This window comes from Anguilla rostrata, chromosome 7, assembly GCF_018555375.3.
Source record: "Anguilla rostrata isolate EN2019 chromosome 7, ASM1855537v3, whole genome shotgun sequence".
NCBI classification, from domain to species: domain Eukaryota; kingdom Metazoa; phylum Chordata; class Actinopteri; order Anguilliformes; family Anguillidae; genus Anguilla; species Anguilla rostrata.
The window spans coordinates 55418068-55437113 of NC_057939.1; the positions used below are offsets into that span (position 1 = coordinate 55418068).

The following is a 19046-nucleotide window of genomic DNA, read 5'->3' on the forward strand; positions in this document are numbered from 1 at the left end:
ACCCGCTGTCCGTCTGTCGGCCACTCTGGGATGAACCGTGGGTTTGGCATTCAGCCCTCGTTGCCACGGAGATCAGGACAAGAGAGGACTCTGGCCTCCATTCCGGCTCCACCAAGGGCTGCCGTGCTGCGTGACTGGCAGTCTCCGCGAGGAACGTCAGATTGGACGGACAGGAAGGACAGCTTAGACGGTCCGGATTAGAAAGGAAGACCTGGGTCATCAGACCCGAGGCTCAGTGCCCAGAGACGGCTGGCGTTCGGTATCTCTGCATCCTATTAAACATAGCGGACAGCAACCTGACGCCCAGCGACATGCTGTGAATTATTCATGCGTGCTCCTTCTCTCTCCCTCTCCTTCGCTCCTTCTTACTCTCTCTCTCAAATTCAAGTTCTTTATTGGCAGGGAATACATATGTAAATATTGCCAATGCATCCCTCTCCCTCTGTCCTTCTCTCCTTTCTCTCTCTCTCCACCGCTTTTCTTCTCTCTCCCTCTCTCTCTCATGGTGGAATGTTCCATTTCCAAGGAAAGCCACTGATTCCCACAAGCTGGTTCCCCCTGGGGTCAGACAAGCAGAGAGAGAGAGATGGATGGATAGAGAGGGGGAGGGGGAAAAAGGAGGACTGGCATACCGCTATTGCATGGGTATCAGCCCCGTCCTGTCACCTGCAGTTGGGACATGGTTGGCATGGAAACCGGAGGGCATGCGCAGTGGTGCGAATGTACTGTAGGAAGAAATCGGTCCGTCGCCATCAGGGAGACAGTCGCCGTGGTTTTGTTCAATTATTGATCACCTCTGAAAGCAGATTCTGTTTGCAGAACAGAAATCTGTTTTGGGTGCTTTGGAATGCGAGTAATTAAACGAACTAACATTTCCTTAATTAGTTCATGGGGTGCTCTTTTATTTATTTAGCCTTGGTTTATTCAGAGAGTCACACTGAGATAATAGATTTCTTTTATGGGTGAACCCTGATCACAGGGAATAACTAAAACGAAAAGAAACTACAGGAAAGGGAAAACTGAATATACAACACATTCTAAACAAGTATGAATGTTCACAAAGCATATTCCCCAGTAAACAGCTCAGACTACAGTGGGAAACGGACTCAGACATTGAGCACTCAGGCTTCAGTCCTATGGAAGGCTTCAGTCCTGTCAAGAACCTGAATGGGAAGTCTGAGCTAACTCATCTCACAGAAAAGATATCGCCTTGTTTTTCTCATCTCTCCAATGCATCGCATTAACTTTCTGAACAGCATCAGCAGCCATGACTTAATCATATGAAGTAGCACCTTTTGCTTTTCGAGTGATGAGCAAAATCGATATAAAGTTTCATCATCTCCAGTTCTAGTGAGAGTACCATTATCTCACACAGTTGTGCCTGACACAGTTTCCAAAGGGCAGATTGCTTTGTACCAGCAAATGTTTTGGAGCCATTTCATTACAGTTTAATTTGGGAAATGAAAAACATGAGCACTCGCAGTGATGGGTCACACCTGCTCCGCTGCACACCTGGAAACACATTCACTCTGTCACCGTTAATGAGGTCCGTGATGCCGAAATATTTTCGAGGTATGGCACTTGCAGAGTGAGCAGGATTGATTTTTTTTGTAAAAAGGAACACAGTACTGAATACCCATAAAGGTCACAGATGAATTGTCTCTGGATGAGGCTGTCTCTCATTAACCCTTTGCACACCGTGTGCAGGTATGGGCCAGGCCCAAGAATGACAGCACCGGGAAGCACACAGATTCCCAAAGGAACACTCAGATTCCCAAAGGAACACTCAGATTCCCAGAGGAACACTCAGATTCCCAGAGGAACAGTCAGATTCCCAAAGGAACACTCAGATTCCCAGAGGAACACACAGATTCCAGAGGAACACCAGATTCCCAAGGAACACACAGATTCCAAGGACACAGATTCCAAGGACACACAGATTCCAAGGAACACAGATTCCAAGGAACCAGATTCCCAAGGAACACACGATTCCAAGGAACACAGATTCCCAAAGGAACACACAGATTACCAAAGGAACACAGACTCCCAGAGGAACAGTCAGACTCCCAGAGGAACAGTCAGACTCCCAAAGGAACACTCAGATTCCCAAAGGAACACTCAGATTCCTAGAGGAACACACAGATTCCCAAAGGAACACTCAGATTCCCAAAGGAACACTCAGATTCCCAAAGGAACACAGATTCCCAAGACACCAGATTCCCAAGGAACACACAGATTCCCAAAGGAACACTCAGATTCCCAGAGGAACAGCACTCAGATTCCCAGAGGAACACAGATTCCCAAAGGAACACACAGATTCCCAGACAGCAAATCCAAGACACAGATTCCCAAGGAACACACAGATTCCCAAAGGAACACCAGATTCCCAGAGGAACACCAGATTCCCAAGGAACACACAGATTCCAAGGAAACAATTCCAAGGAACATCAGATTCCCAGAGGAACACAGATTCCCAAACTTCCAGGAACATCAGATTCCCAAAGGAACAGTCAGATTCCCAGAGGAACACACAGATTCCCAAAAGGAACACAGATTCCCAAAGGAACACACAGATTCCCAAAGGAACACACAGATTCCCAAAGGAACACACAGATTCCCAAAGGAACACACAGATTCCCAAAGGAACAGTCAGATTCCCAAAGGAACACACAGATTCCCAAAGGAACACACAGATTCCCAAAGGAACACACAGATTCCCAAAGGAACACTCAGATTACCAGAGGAACACAGATTCCCAAAGGAACACACAGATTCCCAGAGGAACACACAGATTCCCAGAGGAACAGTCAGATTCCAAAAGGAACACTCAGATTCCCAGAGGAACACACAGATTCCCAGAGGAACACTCAGATTCCCAGAGGAACACTCAGATTCCCAAAGGAACTCAGATTCCCAGAGGAACACACAGATTCCCAAAAGGAACACACAGATTCCCAAAGGAACACACAGATTCCCAAAGGAACACACAGATTACCAGAGGAACACAGACTCCCAGAGGAACACACAGATTCCCAGAGGAACACACAGATTCCCAAGGAACACTCAGATTCCCAAAGGAACACTCAGATTCCCAGAGGAACACCAGATTCCCAAAGGAACATCAGATTCCCAAAGGAACCAGATTCCCAGAGGAAACACCAGTTCCAAAGGAACACACAGATTCCCAAAGGAACACACAGATTCCCAAAGGAACACTCAGATTACCAGAGGAACACAGATTTCCAAAGGACCACTCAGATTCCCAGAGGAACACACAGATTCCCAAAGGAACACACAGATTCCCAGAGGAACACACAGATTCCCAGAGGAACAGTCAGATTCCAGAGAACACACAGATTCCCAAGGAACAGTCAGATTCCCAGAAAACACTCAGATCCCAAAGGAACAGTCAGATTCTCGTAGGAACACAAGTTTCCCAAACGAACACAGATTCCCAAGACCACAGATTCCAGGAACACACAGATTCCAAGGACACACACAGATTCCCAAAGGAAACACAATCCCAAGAACGTCAATCCAAGGAACAGTTCCAAGCACACACAGATCCCAAGACTAGATTCAAGAACATCATCCCAAAGGAACACGATTCCAGAGGACACAGATTCAAAGGAAACAGATTCAAGAACCGATCCAAGACACAGATTCCCAGAGGACACTCAGATTCCCGAGGACACTAGATCCAAGAATCAGATTCCAAGGACCTCAGATTCCCAGAGAACCTCGATTCCAAGGAACACCATTCCCAGAGACACTCAGATTCCAAGGACACTCAGATCCAGAGGAACCACAGATTCCAAGAACACACAGATTCAAAGAACATCAGATTCCGAGGAACAACGATTCCAAGAACACGATTCAAGGACCTCAGATTCCAAGGAACAGTCTATCCAAGGAACAGTCAGATTCCCAAAGGAACACACAGATTCCCAGAGAAACACACAGATCCCCAGAGAAACAAGGATTCTGGAGTCCAGTGTCCACCTATAATGGCTGTGAGATGAATAACCAGTTTTAAGTACATTTAGAACAGCATAACCAACGCCCAGTGTGCAGGTATCGTGAAGAAACAAATAGACGACATGACAAGCCTCTCTGAAATATTGGGGAGTTTGCGTCCACTGACACTTGTTTGGCTGAACGGAGGAAATAAACATATCCCTTAAATGTCACCGGAGAAACATACAGTCACAGGAATTGGCGAGGTTATCGCAGGGTACAGAAGCGATGCCATTTATCAGACCAGGCTGATCCCAGTACGGCCTCATCATCCAACGAGAAGTACTGATTCAGGAGTCAGGTGCCGAGCCTCAGCATGACAGAGAGAGGCTGAGTCAGCTGTCTGTGCGTGACGCTGTGGCATGGCAGCACGTCCTCCCCCCCCACCCCCTCGAGAACCCGCCATCTGCCATACCTCCCCTCACAGAAATGCTGGCAGTGCCCCCCCCCCCCCTCTCAGCCTGACACAGCCGAAAACGAACCGCGGGAGGGAGGGGTCACAAAACACAATAAGAACAGTAAGCAGGAGGAGGGAGAGCTTCTCTGAACAGTAAGCAGGTATGGGGATTTCTGAGCAGGGAGTTTTCACAGGTGCTTCATATATATTTTAGGAGGCAGTGACCAGCGTACATCCTGAGTGCCGTGTTGGCGATTCTGTTAAACCTGATCATGACCTCAGGTCGCAGAGGTAAAAGGAAGCACCTTATTCCACCAGGGATCGTTTCATCTGAACACCATGCAGGCACCCACTTACACTGCTGATAAATGTTCTGTAGGCAACAGAGGCAGATTATGTCATATTTCATTACACAGCAACACAAAAATGATTGCACTACATGATGTGTTCACCAATTATAATCTGATTACTGTGGGCTAGTGATGTGGAAGAATGGATCTGTAGTATGCCTGTCACATAACTCTGCACGAGCACGCACGCTGTGTAAATACGTTTTGATTAATCTGTAATTAAGAAGTTCAGGACAGTGGTCGTCTCTATCTCAGTGTGTTTATAATGGCATTGACAGTCAACTGCAAGTGTGTCTAAGAGTCAGTCGTAAAGCAGAGACAGAAGGTGTCGCGTCACCTAGGGCTTTAATATTTTATAGCTCTGACCTTCTCCGCCTCTCCAGAGCTAGTTTTTCAGCTGGAGAGAAGGCGGCAAAGCAACCGTTTAAAGACCCAGTGCAGAGAACACTGGAAATGTCAGCGATTATGACATCACAATACCTCCAGTCAGGTGACTCACAAGAAATGCTTGTCTTACCCATAGACCATATAAAAATAGGTCTTACCCCTCTGGCCAGTGGACCTGCAACAACACCAGTGCTGATACAGCAGGAACTTTAACCCTTTGAAGAGTAATTTTTTTTTTTTTCAAAATTCTAAGTCAGTGTTCTAGAACTCGTTGCATTCAGTTACCACCAGTGATTGTGACATCAGCATTAGAATGTTCAGTTAAGAACATTCTAATCACATATTTGTGATCATACACCTTGAAGGGTTGAGCCGCGTGTTCAGAGTACATTGTACAGGATGTGTTAGAGACAGCGGTCTCTATGGACACATGTACATTTCACGTACTCTTCTCCGGTTCATTCGTGTTCAGGGCCACCAACATCCTAGAGCCAGCCCTGGCCTGGTCTCATTAAATAGCTTGCCTGAAAGCTGGTCATGAACCAGTCTGTGCTCTTGTTCCTCATCCATATTAGATGTTTGTAGGAAGCGGAACATCATTAACATTATGAGAACACTTATGCCCACCGCACTGCCAAAGTCACAGAACAGATAAAGTAAAAGTAATTTGTGAGAATATTTCACGCATGAAGTGAAAAGGATTAAGAACTAAAAGAAATCAGCACCCACAACATGCAATTTAAGAAATGAACCCAAAGAAGGTATTCAGTTGTTAGTATATTCAAACACTTTGTTAATGGTTTAAATGCGCATTTTGGTTTAATTGCGCATACATGCCAAGCACACACAGTTTGATGCTCCCAGAGATTGCACAGCGGGATTATAATTAAGATTGGTTCACGCATCTCCACCCAGCTGAATCCCACGTGGCAGTACAGGTACTACTGTATGTGGCGATGGGAACGTGGCAAGCATACAAGCGCTAGCACGTGAATTGTAGTAGTAATGACTGGCGGAAGCCCTGACAGGCACGAAAAGGAAATATATCAAGCAGTTCCATTTTTATTGCTGAGCCATTTTTCCTTCCACTGGAAGCTATGCGGAGTTCATGATGATATTAATTATGAGGGCTTAGTAACGGAATAATGGCAGTGACTCTCCTTACTAGCCTTGAATTTTCCCCCGAAGCGCATTACGAGACGCGCGTGCGGGTCCGCACTGAAAGGGCTACATCATCATCCTGTAATTGCGTTACGCGGTATAAATGTAAATTCCCCCATGCCTCGAAATCCGCCAAGGTATGAATCACCGCACAGCGTTTCTCCTCCAAACTGCACCTTCACAACGGGACAGCTGTCAGAAGTGAAGCGTTTAATAAAGATGAAACGTTCACATCACGGACCTACTTAAGAGGATAACCACCAGAAGCGTTCGTTTGAACTTAAGGACTTCCTTTCACAGCTGCCGACAGCAAAGGGGGCCTCTGTGCACGTGGTTATCTTCTTCACAGTGCGTGGAATCAGTCTCGGGATTCCATACCGTTCAGCTTCAAACAGGACACAATGAATGGGGTATATGACGAACAGAACGAGCACGACCACCTAAACAAGCTAAATGTTGCACAGCCCAGGGGCGCAGGAAGATGTTTTCAGCTGGTGGTGCTGCCCATGTGTGTCTATGGTACTGCCGACGGAAATGCTAAATCGTGACGTCACAATTTGAATATTCGTTGCTTTAATTTTATTTGTTTAACTAGCAGGGAGGGGGCTTTAAACCAAGTAGTTTTCGGTTACATTTTAACTCCATACATACGATGACATAACTACGCAAAACAGATGTAAACTATATAAGGTGTAAACAAATACAGTGCATAACGCATAACAAATACAATGCATAACAAAATAAACAAGTCCACACACATACCCTCTGCACCTTTTACATTACAATTACATTATAGGCATTTAGCAGACGCTCTCAACCAGAGCGACGTACAACAAGTGCATCAGTTCAAGGGGCAGAGGTGCAGAAAAACACTAGAGTGAAGTAAAGATCGTAGTGCCAGAAGTGACCACATAGATCAGGACTCCAACCCTGTAGGGTAACCTGTTCAGCAAACAAACAATCCTGCCAAGTACAAAACTAGCACCTTGCGTGCAGAATAAAAACAGGCTGGGTCCAGAGGGTGATTAACGATATTGAACGAAACAAAAACAGGGCATCTTTTCTTTGCGTATGAATGCACAACACAAAACCCACAATTACTGCTTTTTAAGCATTTCGACAGACTCAATGATTCACAAATCTGTCATGTATGAAAGCTGGAGGGCTAGCTTGACATGAAGGCCCAATAATTATTTAATGTATGCTCACAGTTGGCTGTTACTAGCGCTTACACCGGTCTTAAACCAATGATAAGATGACCAATTTAGACGGTCTAAATTATGCTGCCACTATATAGTTTGCACAATACACACCACAACTTGTGAATTCGACGGCCATTACGCAATAATACACCAATCGCATCTGTTGCCTCTCAAGCGATTACCAAACGCATAGCCTACATATTCACACACTGTCGCACACTCACTGCTGCCATTTTCAACTTGATGTTTATATTGCACATTAAATAGTAGCCAAGTCAATTTGTATATTACAAAACATTGTCAATTAAACATTCTGCACGGCGGCAGTGTACTGAATAACCAGATCTCTTACCTGCACTCAGAAGGCCCCAAATGTAGCCTTGCACTCCGGCCTGTTGATTAGAATTCTAATGACGGGTTTAATGTTCAATCTGTCGAGAATGTCACTACCTTTGTCCATGTAAGATGTGCAGGTGTTTTAACCTTTTTTGAGTTGTTAAGGTCCGCAGGCAGGTTTCCAGCCGACAAAGGGTCGGAAACAGATCTTTTCAATGTAGCGACGAACGACAAGTTCAACTAACTAACGTGTCCACCTGTTTGAATGGTATGATTGCAGAGCACTGATTGGTGTTTCATTGGGCGGTGCTATCGCGCGTATTGTATCAGGGTGCAGATTCGACATCTCACATTGATTAAACTTTTTAGTCCCTTTTATATAAATGATTGAAAGTGACTTGAAGACTGTCTTCTATCTAATTGTTTGGGTCACAATAATAATTTTATTCGCTATTTTAGAGTGTAACTAAAATGTTAACAATCGGTGACTGACAAGGTTTTCCCTAATTATTACAGTAGGCTTCCCACCAGCAGGGGGTGCTGCAGCACACTAAGCACCCCTACTTTCTGCGCCTATGGCTATGTTGGGTGTTTATGTCCCAGTTTATGTTCTTAAGTAAATATAAATCTGTTGTGAAGCCTATAATGCTATGTGCAGGTTGACACCTTGAAAGGTATAATTTTATTCCCAATTTGGCTGCAGCCTGTGTAATATTTCACCAAATTTTGTGATCATTATAATTATGTATTTGCTCTTTGAAACCTCATTATTCCATTCAAAGACCCGTCCATCTAATTTGAGCTCTGCAGGTTGAATAATTTGGAATGATTGACAAATCATGCAATTTAGAAGTCAAATTTGTATCTTGGCACCATTACAGGAATGAGAAACTCTTTTATCTTTCTTTTAACTGCATGGAGCATGAATGAGAAAAGCCCTTTTTATGACTGTTGCATTATTGAAATGTCATTCTGTGTGAGCTCTAGTGCCTCTGTACTGTAGAATAGGGGACAAAACAATGTCACATCAAGCCCAAGAGTTTGAGCGGATTTATGTGCGGGCGTGCCTGATTGCATGAGTGTGTTTGCATGTATGTGCATGTGCATGTGTATGTATGTCTGCGTGTGAAGGCATGTGTGTCTGCGCGTGTGTGCATGTATGTGAAAGTCTTCCTCTTTATGTTTGCGTGAGTGTGCACGTGTATGTGTGAGAACATATGTGTGTCTGTGTGTGTGAGTGTGTGTGCATGTATCTTTGCATGTAAGTCAGGTCTTCTGAGATTGAGAGCCTGTGATGTAAGAGGGGAGCAGAATCAGCTGGAGCCCTTTGATCATGTGATCTGGCGCGGTCACATGGACACAGAGGAAGCCCGCACGCGGCCCGTGACTTTGAGCCACTCCAGCGTTGCATAAGAGCAGCGCAGCCCCGTCAGATTAGGCCAGCGGCAGACAGGCAGGCAGCGGGGGCAGCGGGGGCAGCGGGGGCAGCGGGGGCTGGCAACCGGAGATTAGAGACTGGACGGGTTCCAGGATAACCCCTCACCCCCATGGTCGCGCATTATTTCTCCTCTGCGGTGCGTTTCAGGGTCTGACCTGCAGAGGCCTTTGCAGCCCTGCATGCTGTTCCACTTCAGATGATCTTGAAATGTCTGTTGCCAGGGAACAGCAGAACCTGGCAAATTCGGCCCGTCTGGGCTGGGAATGTGTGGTATGCCTGAACAAAAGCCTGCAGATTTATTCTGTTATTAAAACCATTATTTTTGGGTTGTTTCTCATTGTTGTTCTGAAATCGGGTTTGTTCTTTCTCTGCATTTATTCATCCTTACCATGCATCACACCCTGTATTCACAGAGACCTTTTCTTCTGGAATCTCAGTAACACGCTTGGTGACTGCAGGCCCTGGCAGATGACTCTTTCCTCTGGGGGTAGAGCGATGTGCTGTATTGGCAGGGGTGAATTTGGGACAGCGGAGCTGAACTGCAGGTCTGGGGGGTGTTACGGAGTGAACACAGGGTCCGTGTGACACATCCGTCTCCTGCTCCAGTTCAGAAGCTGCTGTTCCCCGGAGCTCAATCTGCCCAGGCAGTGTGAGTCACCGCTGGGCTTACGGGAGGACAGGATGTGCCGGGCGGGATTAGGGAAACGGAGACGGCTGCAGGGAGAGCGATGTCAGGGGAGGGTGAGGGGTTGGGCAGAGGAACCAGAAGCACACCCGTTACGCACTGGACACGGGCGTCCCTGTGACCCCACGGTCCGGTCCAATTCGGATGAATTCCATGTTCTATACCCCCCTCCCCCTACCGGACAACCATATCCTGTACCCCGGTCAGTGTTTGCGGCTTCCGATTGGTCAGGACACAGGTCATTTCGTGGTCTTTTTGTAATATTTGTGACCTTCCTACCGCTATCCAGACGGCAAGGCGGTACGCATGCTGGGCTGATCTTCGGGCAGCTCTCACTGGATCAGGCTCAGACTGAGCAGATCTCCAGCCGTAAGCCACCTTGTTGCAGCCGGGGCAGACGGTAAGATCATTAGCGAAGCTAAGATCTGATACCTGGGAGAAGTGAGCACACGGCTGTCTCATCACTGAAGGCCCAACGATGGATATGGAATATGGAAAGGACGTTAGAAAATCGGATTTCTGAAACGTGATTTAATCTGAAAATGGTTCTTGCACATTTTAACATTCAGTGTTACACACAGCATGTTACAGATCCATGTCTGAGTCGGTCTGAATCACAATCACAGGGGGGATGGGGGCTATCCATCCAGCCGGGTTTGATCTTGCCGCTGTCTGATGGATATCGATATGGGCGCCTTCCGCCTTCCACCCCCCCCCCCCACTCCTCAGAGTCACGGGAAGTGCCTCTCCGTGGGGAGGTGACCTTGCGGGGCAACGTTTGGGAGGACGCACACCTCCACCTTTGAGGAACTCGCCGCGGTAACCAGCGACGCCGGTAGGGCCACGCCCCTAGCTAACTGACCCTAGAGCCATTACTCACATGAGGCTCCTGACCTACGGTACATGCTACATGTATGTTAACAGTGAGGCACGGTGTGTATAAATACAGCCCTGGAAGATGGAGTAAACCAATGCCAGTAAATGCAGTTTAGCTTCAAGGGAAACTCTGTGTTCAAACCGTTACGGTTTTTAACTGTCACGGTGTGAATGTGGTTTCCTGCAGATAAATGAGATTTCAACAGGCACAGCACAAAGCTGGAGTAGCACAATGGAAGAAAAGCATTTTCCAGAGGCAGCATGTGTCATCTCATCTGGATTCAAGACGGCAAACCCCTCTCAGCCTGAGGAGGCATAGTGGAGGTTCTTCTTTCTCGCTGCAATCTTTTCTGAGCAGAATCTTTGGTTACAGCAGCTATAATTCTGGGCACTGGCTTTGTGTTTTGTATTGTTAATTTTACATATTTGTAAGCTGTGGGTTGTGATACCCGCTCAGACAGGTGTCTGTGAGGTGGGGTTTTAAACCTGCACAGACAGGTGTCTGTGAGATGTAGGGTTGTGATACCTCCACAGATGGTAGCAATGGATGCTTGTGTTGATGTAGTGCCACCCTGTGAGGTGTTTTGGCTTTTTTATTGTGCAGAATTGATGCTTGGTACCTCGCCCAGTGATGGATGAATGTGCTTTGCCTCCTTCAGTAATTATTCAGTAATCACTGTGAGTCACAGGCTTGGATTGCTGTGCTTCCCCACAGGGCTCACAGTCCAGGGGGGCTGAGATTCAGAGCAAAGCCTAGTCCCTCTGCACACAGCCAAACACGGAGGACCAAACGCGTCAGTGTGGTTTTTGAGAGTGTGGCCGAGCGGTTTTGGGGCGTTCGTCCCGCTCAGAGCTGCTCGAGCAGAAACAGTTTTGGGGCGTTCGTTCCCCTCAGAGCTGCTCGAGCAGAAACAGTTTTGGGGCGTCCTGTCCCCTCAGAGCTGCTCGAGCAGAAACAGTTTTGGGGCGTTCGTTCCCCTCAGAGCTGCTCGAGCAGAAACAGTTTTGGGGCGTTCGTTCCCCTCAGAGCTGCTCGAGCAGAAAGTTGGGTCCTGTCCCTCAGCGTCGGCAAGCTCCACGCACTCCAGCCAGCAGGTAGAACAGATGGATCACACACCACTGGGCTCACAGATCTCTGCTTGTTTTATTTTTAAATCGTTCTAGGTTTTCCAGGACACTGTGTTCTCGCCGTGACCATAGTAACAACTTGTCATGAAGAAAAAAAATTTTATATTTATTTTAATTTTTTGGTTTATAACAGCACAGGGCCGGTACCATCTCTGGTTTTGTAGATTCTGTTCTGACACACAGCCATGAATGCTGAGGTGTGATTTTATTCAGTCTCAGTGCTGTGTGCCTGCCTGTTCCCTTCCCCTGCTGAGAGTCTAATTCTCCCAGCTCCTGTCTCGCTGTTTAAGATCCACACTCGGCGTCCCCTCGAACCCGCGCCTTATTGTGCTCAAAGGCGTTCTGCTTTGCCACGCATCTTTAAAAAAGATGCACAAATAATGAAGAACGCTCCTGTGACGAGCAGTTGTTATGATGTCGCCGTGCGCTCGGGGGAAGGATCTGGATCGCCTCAGTTTGGGGGCGGTGCCTGACACGGAGAGCAGAGCAGGAAACCCACGTCTCCGCCCAGGCAGGTCCCTGTTTCCATAGCAACCGGCTCTCCTCGGTGATGAAGAATTCCACGTGATGTTGACGGTGTTAAGGAGGGACTGACGCCGCTGGATGCAGGGGCGCATGGGGATTATTTGGCTGTTTACAGGCGGTGGGGGGGAAATGCGTTCTGGTGTCTGTGTGCGGTTTCTCTGTGCTGAACATGTCACGTCCTGCGGCTGCACCTCCTGCGATGGCAAAATGCTCCTCCGCCCCGAGTGAATTCAGTTTACCAGGTCGGGCCGTCCGATTGGCTGGCTGGCGTCAGACCCACCCAGAGCTGATTAAATATGCACAGCCACCGTTGCCCGAGACGAACGGGACATTCTGAAGCTTCTGTACAGTGTGGGCCTCATACTGCCCAGGTGCATCTCTGAGCTTTTCTCCTCTCCTCTGCAGCGCCCCCGCCAGCCTATAGGGGGCGCTGCAGGAGGCAGAGACAGACTTTCTGAGGGGTCGGCATGAATGGCTGCACACGCTGTGAAAATCCCACATCCACTCGGGAAGTCTGGACCCCTGATATCAAGGAGACGTGGGAATCCAAACCCATCCTCTGTGCTTTCACATGATACTTGAAGCATGAAGAAGAAAAACAAAGACATGAATATAAAGATGACTGCAGCTCCCTGACTGATATAAGGAGGCCTGGTCTTATTTACAAGAGCCTTGGGGAGGAATGTGTGTATCTGTGCGTGTGTGTGCATTATTGTCGATGTGTAAACCTGTACATGCGTGCATGCGTGTCCCTGCGGGCCTGTTTGTGTACTTCCGTGCGCACATACTGACCCCTTCATTAATTATGACCGTAAAAACTGTAAGCGAGGCTCTCAGATCACTTAGATATGGGTCTCCTCGGACCCGAGTCCTCCAGCACTGGAGCTCAGCTCCATAAACACCGTAAACAGTGTGGGGGGGGGGGGGGGGTGGAAACGCTGTGGGGGCGGGACGGGGAGGGGGGTGTGGTGCTCAGTTTTATGACAGGGCACTGCACCTGATTTACTGCAGGCTCTCACTCTGATGGAGAGGGGTGGGGGGGTTGGGGGGGGGGGGCATCGGGGGGGCACTTACAGCCTGCGTTTACCCTGCTCTGACAGATGAGAGATGACAGTCAGTATGCAGACATGGCAGGGCCCTAGCACAGCGAATCGTTAGACTACATTACCTGATTTAGCACAGCGAATCGTTAGACAACATTACCTGATTTAGCACAGCGAATCGTTAGACAACATTACCTGATTTAGCACAGCGAATCGTTAGACAACATTACCTAAATTAAAAGATTGGTCTCCCTGTGTGTGGTTAATCTGCGTGCTAGGAACAAATCACAAGGAGACTAAACAAATATATAATACAGAGACACATCTGCTGCTCCAGGACATAAATGATGGGTTGTTGTGTTCAGTATGATCCTCAGCTTTCATTAGGGATTTTAGAGTACGGTGAAGTACAATGTCAGCGTTCATCGTAGATAATAAGCTCGCTCTGTGTGAAATATACAAACAGAAGCGTCACGTTTGCAATGTACTGTAGTTTCAGAAGGTAAATCTAAGGGCATCTGAGAAATAAATTGCTGGTTCAGCTCAGTTGAATTGTGTGTGAAGAGCTCACTGTCTTACAGTCGTATGTGAAATTTAATGGGGACAAATCTTTAAAAAGACACACAGTAGACAGAACTTTAGTAGTCAGTACACATTTGAGATCTGCTGCTTTCCCTGCCAGTATAAATTTGGACTTTTTCTCAGTGGAAGCCTCCAGTAGGGCTGGGTGTAAGCATTTGTAAGGCTGGATTTTGCTAGGGAGGTCACTGGGTAAAGTCTCTGGCTGAAGGTTATGAATGTACACAGCAGCAGCACACAAAGTTCCGTCTGAGAGTGCAGTGCAGATGCTCTAGGCTCTGGGCCACAGTAAGCTTTTACACCCAACATGCTCAGCAGGACTGTTCCTCTCTTGTTCCTGACTGTGTGGTGCTGTACATAGAGCGACAGAATTTTACCCCAAATACGGCCCCCCACTTCCAGCATCCCCCCCCTCCCCCTGCCCCGCCCCCCACCCCCAGGGCTGCTGAGGGGTTTCATTCCCAGCTGTGGCAGATTTTGCTCTGTGATGCCGTCTCTACCTGCGACCTGCTCTGCTTTCCTAATCTGAAATCATGAGGAATACGTAAGGAGGACGGACTGTCTGCTTTCCTTTAAAAAGAGCTCTCCGCTCTCCTCTCCCATCTTTTGTCGTTTTGTCCTCTTCTTTCATCCTTTTCTCGTTTTCTCTCCCGCAGAAAGTGAGCGAGAAGGTTGGAGGCGCTGAGGGAACCAAACTCGATGACGACTTCAAAGAAATGGAAAAGGTGCTTTTGCTTGAACCCTTCTCACATCCTTACGAAACACGAGAGAGTCACTAATCATTCCCTTCTGGAGCCTTCCTGAGGATCAGTGAACAAAGGAGAGCAGCGCAGCCTTGTTCTGCTCCAGAACGTCTCTGAGACAGGAGAGCAGGAGGCCCTATAACCCTGCATATGTCCTGGGCAGTGATTGGCTCTTTAAGGGAAACCCTATAACCCTGCATGTGTCCTGGGCAGTGATTGGCTCTTTAAGGAGGCCCTATAACCCTGCATATGTCCTGGGCAGTGATTGGCTCTTTAAGGGAGGCCCTATATGCCTGCATATGTCCTGGGCAGTGATTGGCTCTTTAAGGGAGGCCCTATATGCCTGCATGTGTCCTGAGCAGTGATTGGCTCTTTAAGGGAAACCCTATAAGCCTGCATATGTCCTGAGCAGTGATTGGCTCTTTAAGGGAGGCCCTATAACCCTGCATATGTCCTGGGCAGTGATTGGCTCTTTAAGGGAGGCCCTATATGCCTGCATATGTCCTGGGCAGTGATTGGCTCTTTAAGGGAGGCCCTATAACCCTGCATATGTCTTGTGCAGTGATTGGCTCCTTTAAGGTCAAGCAAATGAGGATAAAATGGCTGCTTGCTCAACAGGCCATTAGCTCTCCAAACAGCAGTAAAGGTCACATTATTCATTCTCCGGATGGTGATCTCTGAGCTTTTATCGGACTTCCGGGCAGATTTATTGTATACGGTTTGACATTCAGGCTTAAATGATATCTAATCCCGATGAATGAGGTTCAGAGGCAGTATTTCAGACTCATACGCAAACCAGAGGAAAGGCTGTCGGGTGACAGTACAGTAACTCAATAGCCCTCACTTAGACAACAGTGCACGACTGTGTTAGAACTCTGCCCCGGCCATCAAGGACATGTTTTTGCTTTTCTTCCACAAAAACTTGGAACTCAGAAGCACTGAGGTACAATAAGGGTTTCCACAATCCCAAAATCAGTGTGAGCAATAATATAATCAGTGTCCAGCGATCAGCAAGTTCCTTTGTGTCTGATAGAGACTGTTGCACAGACACATAGCACAGATGTTCCACTTAAATCCAGGGTGGCTCTCCGCATTTGTGTTTGTGATTAAGCTACTTTTCAGACTAAGCTACTTTTGAGTATTCTGAGCTCTAAGCCCCTCATGTCCGCTTCCTGTACGATTCTTTTACATTGAGAAGACAGAATAATTAAGCTACCTTTAGTTTAGTCAGTTTAGCACACTTCCATCTACACTGTTCTGACAGTTCACTATAATTTTAAGAATAAATTCATAAGTAAATACATTTGTTAAATAAATTGAGGGTATGCATCCTATCTCTTAATTCGAGCAGTTAACTTGAGTGCATGCATGCTGTCTGTTGTATTGCTGTAGAAAGTGGACACTACCAGCAGGGCGGTCTTAGAAATAATGACCAGGACAACAGAGTACCTGCAGCCCAACCCAGGTGAGCAAACCTGTACAGCCTCACACGACAGGCCACAGACACGCATGAGCCCCAACATGGACACATACACACCAATAGATGCGCATATGCATGTACATGCGCGCATGCTTTCTCTCTCTCTGTCTCTCTCCGTCTCTCTCTCTCTCTCTCTTACTCTCTCTCTCTCTCTCTTTCTCTCTCCATCCCTCCCTCGCTCAGATTTTTGTGTTCAGAAATACACACTGTAGCTGTGCCAGGCTTCGGGCTTGTAAATCTCATCCATCACAATGATGCTGATCTGTTGTTCAAGCAGAGAGACAATCAATATTTTTCTTTGTTTAGAGCCTTTGGTTTGGCCTGAAAATACAGCTAACAATGTTTGTACAAAGAAAATAATCAATCGCATACTGAATAGCGTACGACAGATCATTTATTAAAGGATCCTTGACGGTGTGTCCTCTAGCATGTGTGCAAAGCTTTGGGGTTATTATGAGAGCCAGACGGAGTGTGCTGGGGGGTGTACAGGGCTGCCTCCGTGCCCCTGGAGGGGGGTCGGGACGCGGGCGGCCGCTTAAATGTGACCTGTCCTGCCCCCTGCAGCCTCCAGGGCCAAGCTCAGCATGATCAACACCATGTCCAAAATTCGGGGGCAGGAGAAGGGCCCGGGGTACCCCCAGGCCGAGACCGTGCTGGGGGAGGCCATGCAGAAGTTCGGCAAGGAGCTCGGGGAGGAGTCCTGCTTCGGTGAGACCAAACGCCGAATTCTCCCACAATGCAGTGCTCCCGGTCACACTGATAATGACCGCGATAAATCGTAATGATAACGATTTAGCATTCACCCCAAAAAATTAATTCTTCATTCTTTCTGTCGTTGAGCAAACCTGTCTATGAGTTTATTTTCATAACCTGCATAACATAACAAAAAGGCATAAAATAGAGGATATATGAGACAGGCGAAGCTCTTTGCTTGTGATACTGAGATCTGGCTCTAACTGGTATTCTGTTTTGCCTGAGTTTTGACTGTGTAAGGGCTGTGTTTCTAAGGTCTGGCTCTAATCGATGCTGGGGAAGCTATGCGTGAGCTTGGTGAGGTGAAGGACGCACTCGACATGGAGGTGAAGCAGAACTTCATCGACCCCCTGCAGAATCTGCATGATAAAGACCTGAAGGAGATACAGGTACCGCCATTTTTAAAAGCATAAGGAGCCTGCTGACATCTTCAAGCCAGCCTGAAATGACATTGGCTTGTTCTAAGGTATAAAAAAGTCAGATGAAAAAAAAATCAATCATTTGGTGAGACATGTTGAAGTATCCTGATGTTAACTTTGAGTTTATTTTGAATGAGATTTTCCAAAAACATAAAATATCCCAACAGTCAGAAAAGAGATATATGCTCCTAAAACACAGGCCCAATGATTACTGAACTGCACTGCTGCCAAACTGAGAACCTGGTGTAGTACTAATCCAAAGACACGCTCCTGTTCTCTTTCAGCACCACCTTAAGAAAATGGAAGGCCGACGCCTTGACTTCGACTACAAGAAGAAGCGGCAGGGCAAAGTGCAGGACGAGGAGATCAAGCAAGCCCTGGAGAAGTTCGACGAATCCAAGGAGATCGCAGAACAGAGCATGTTCAACCTGCTAGAGAGCGATGTAAGGACCTTGTGTTATCTTCTGTTAAAATGCATTCTTTAGCTTCCCTCTGTCTTGTCTGCAGCGTTATAGGTTGAGATGTTGCTGTTAATCATTTGTTGATTTCTTGTCGTGTCTCGGCTTCTTGTACAGGCTATCCACCCTGTTAATTTGTAATAGCAACTGAAACTAGCGACGGCTCGAAAGCTCATCTGAGTTTATTAACGGCCTTGCTATTCTGATTCTGAGTAGGGAATGTTAGAGTGCTGGAATTCGCTGTGTTTACCGCCCGTACCTAACTGCAGTGTCTGTTTCTCTCCTGTTTGATCAGATCGAGCAGGTGAGCCAGCTCTCGGCCCTGGTCCAGGCGCAGGTGGAGTACCATCGGCAGGCTACCGAGATCCTGCAGCAGCTCTCCAGCAAAATGGAGGACAGGTCCGTCACTTTGGGGTCTTACTGATTAAGTCATCAAACCTTTTTTTAAATTTAATTTGGCAGAGCAACAAAACTGATGCCATACTGTAAAGGGTTTGATGTTGAGACCGGGGAACCAGGAGGGTAGTCCATCTATCCATCCATTCATCCATCTATCCATCTATTATCTACACCCGCTTATCTTGGTCAGAGTCGCAGGGGGTGCTGGTGCCTATCCCGGCGTGAATTGGGGGAGAGGCAGGAGTACACCCTGGACAGGCCACCAATCTATCGCAGGGCAACCGGGAGGGTAGTTCAGACGCAAATTCACTATGAACTAATGGGGGTTATTTTCAATCAACTGCTCAGATTTTCCCCTCCTTATCTGACAGAATACGGGAGGCCTCCAGCAAGCCCAGGAGAGAGTTCGTCCCGAAGCCCCGTATGGTGATGGACTTCACCTCCAGCGAGAACCACAACGGAGGAATAACTCACACTGGCACCGCCAAGTCTCCCGGTAAGATAAGGCCCACTCTCCACCACTGACTTTACTTACATCATGGGCTGTCTTTACACCAGGGCTGCCCAGCCCTGTACCTGGAGATCTACCGTCCTGTAGGTTTCACTCCAACCCTAACAATGCTACACCTCATTCAACAACTAGAGATCTCATTGAGCTGATAATTAGTAG

The 19046-nt window shown here is 47.4% G+C and overlaps 1 protein-coding gene and 1 long non-coding RNA gene across 3 annotated transcripts in view; one reads left to right on the forward strand and one right to left on the reverse strand.

Annotated features, from left to right (window-relative positions):
- Positions 1-8188, reverse strand: part of LOC135260109 (uncharacterized) — a 65166-nt gene extending 56978 nt beyond the window's left edge. The window contains exon 1 of the long non-coding RNA XR_010331473.1: positions 7867-8188. This is a non-coding gene — a long non-coding RNA (uncharacterized LOC135260109). The remainder of the gene's footprint in view (positions 1-7866) is intronic.
- LOC135260106 (endophilin-A1-like) overlaps positions 1-19046 on the forward strand; it is a 32991-nt gene that overhangs the window by 7881 nt on the left and 6064 nt on the right. For both annotated transcript variants that reach the window (XR_010331471.1, XM_064345291.1), the window contains exons 2-8: positions 14781-14849; positions 16260-16332; positions 16912-17055; positions 17356-17489; positions 17804-17962; positions 18273-18376; positions 18748-18872. Coding sequence is in view for 1 of the 2 variants with exons in the window: in XM_064345291.1 (XP_064201361.1) it covers positions 14781-14849; positions 16260-16332; positions 16912-17055; positions 17356-17489; positions 17804-17962; positions 18273-18376; positions 18748-18872 (808 nt within the window). In the remaining variant the exon portion in view is untranslated. The remainder of the gene's footprint in view (positions 1-14780; positions 14850-16259; positions 16333-16911; positions 17056-17355; positions 17490-17803; positions 17963-18272; positions 18377-18747; positions 18873-19046) is intronic.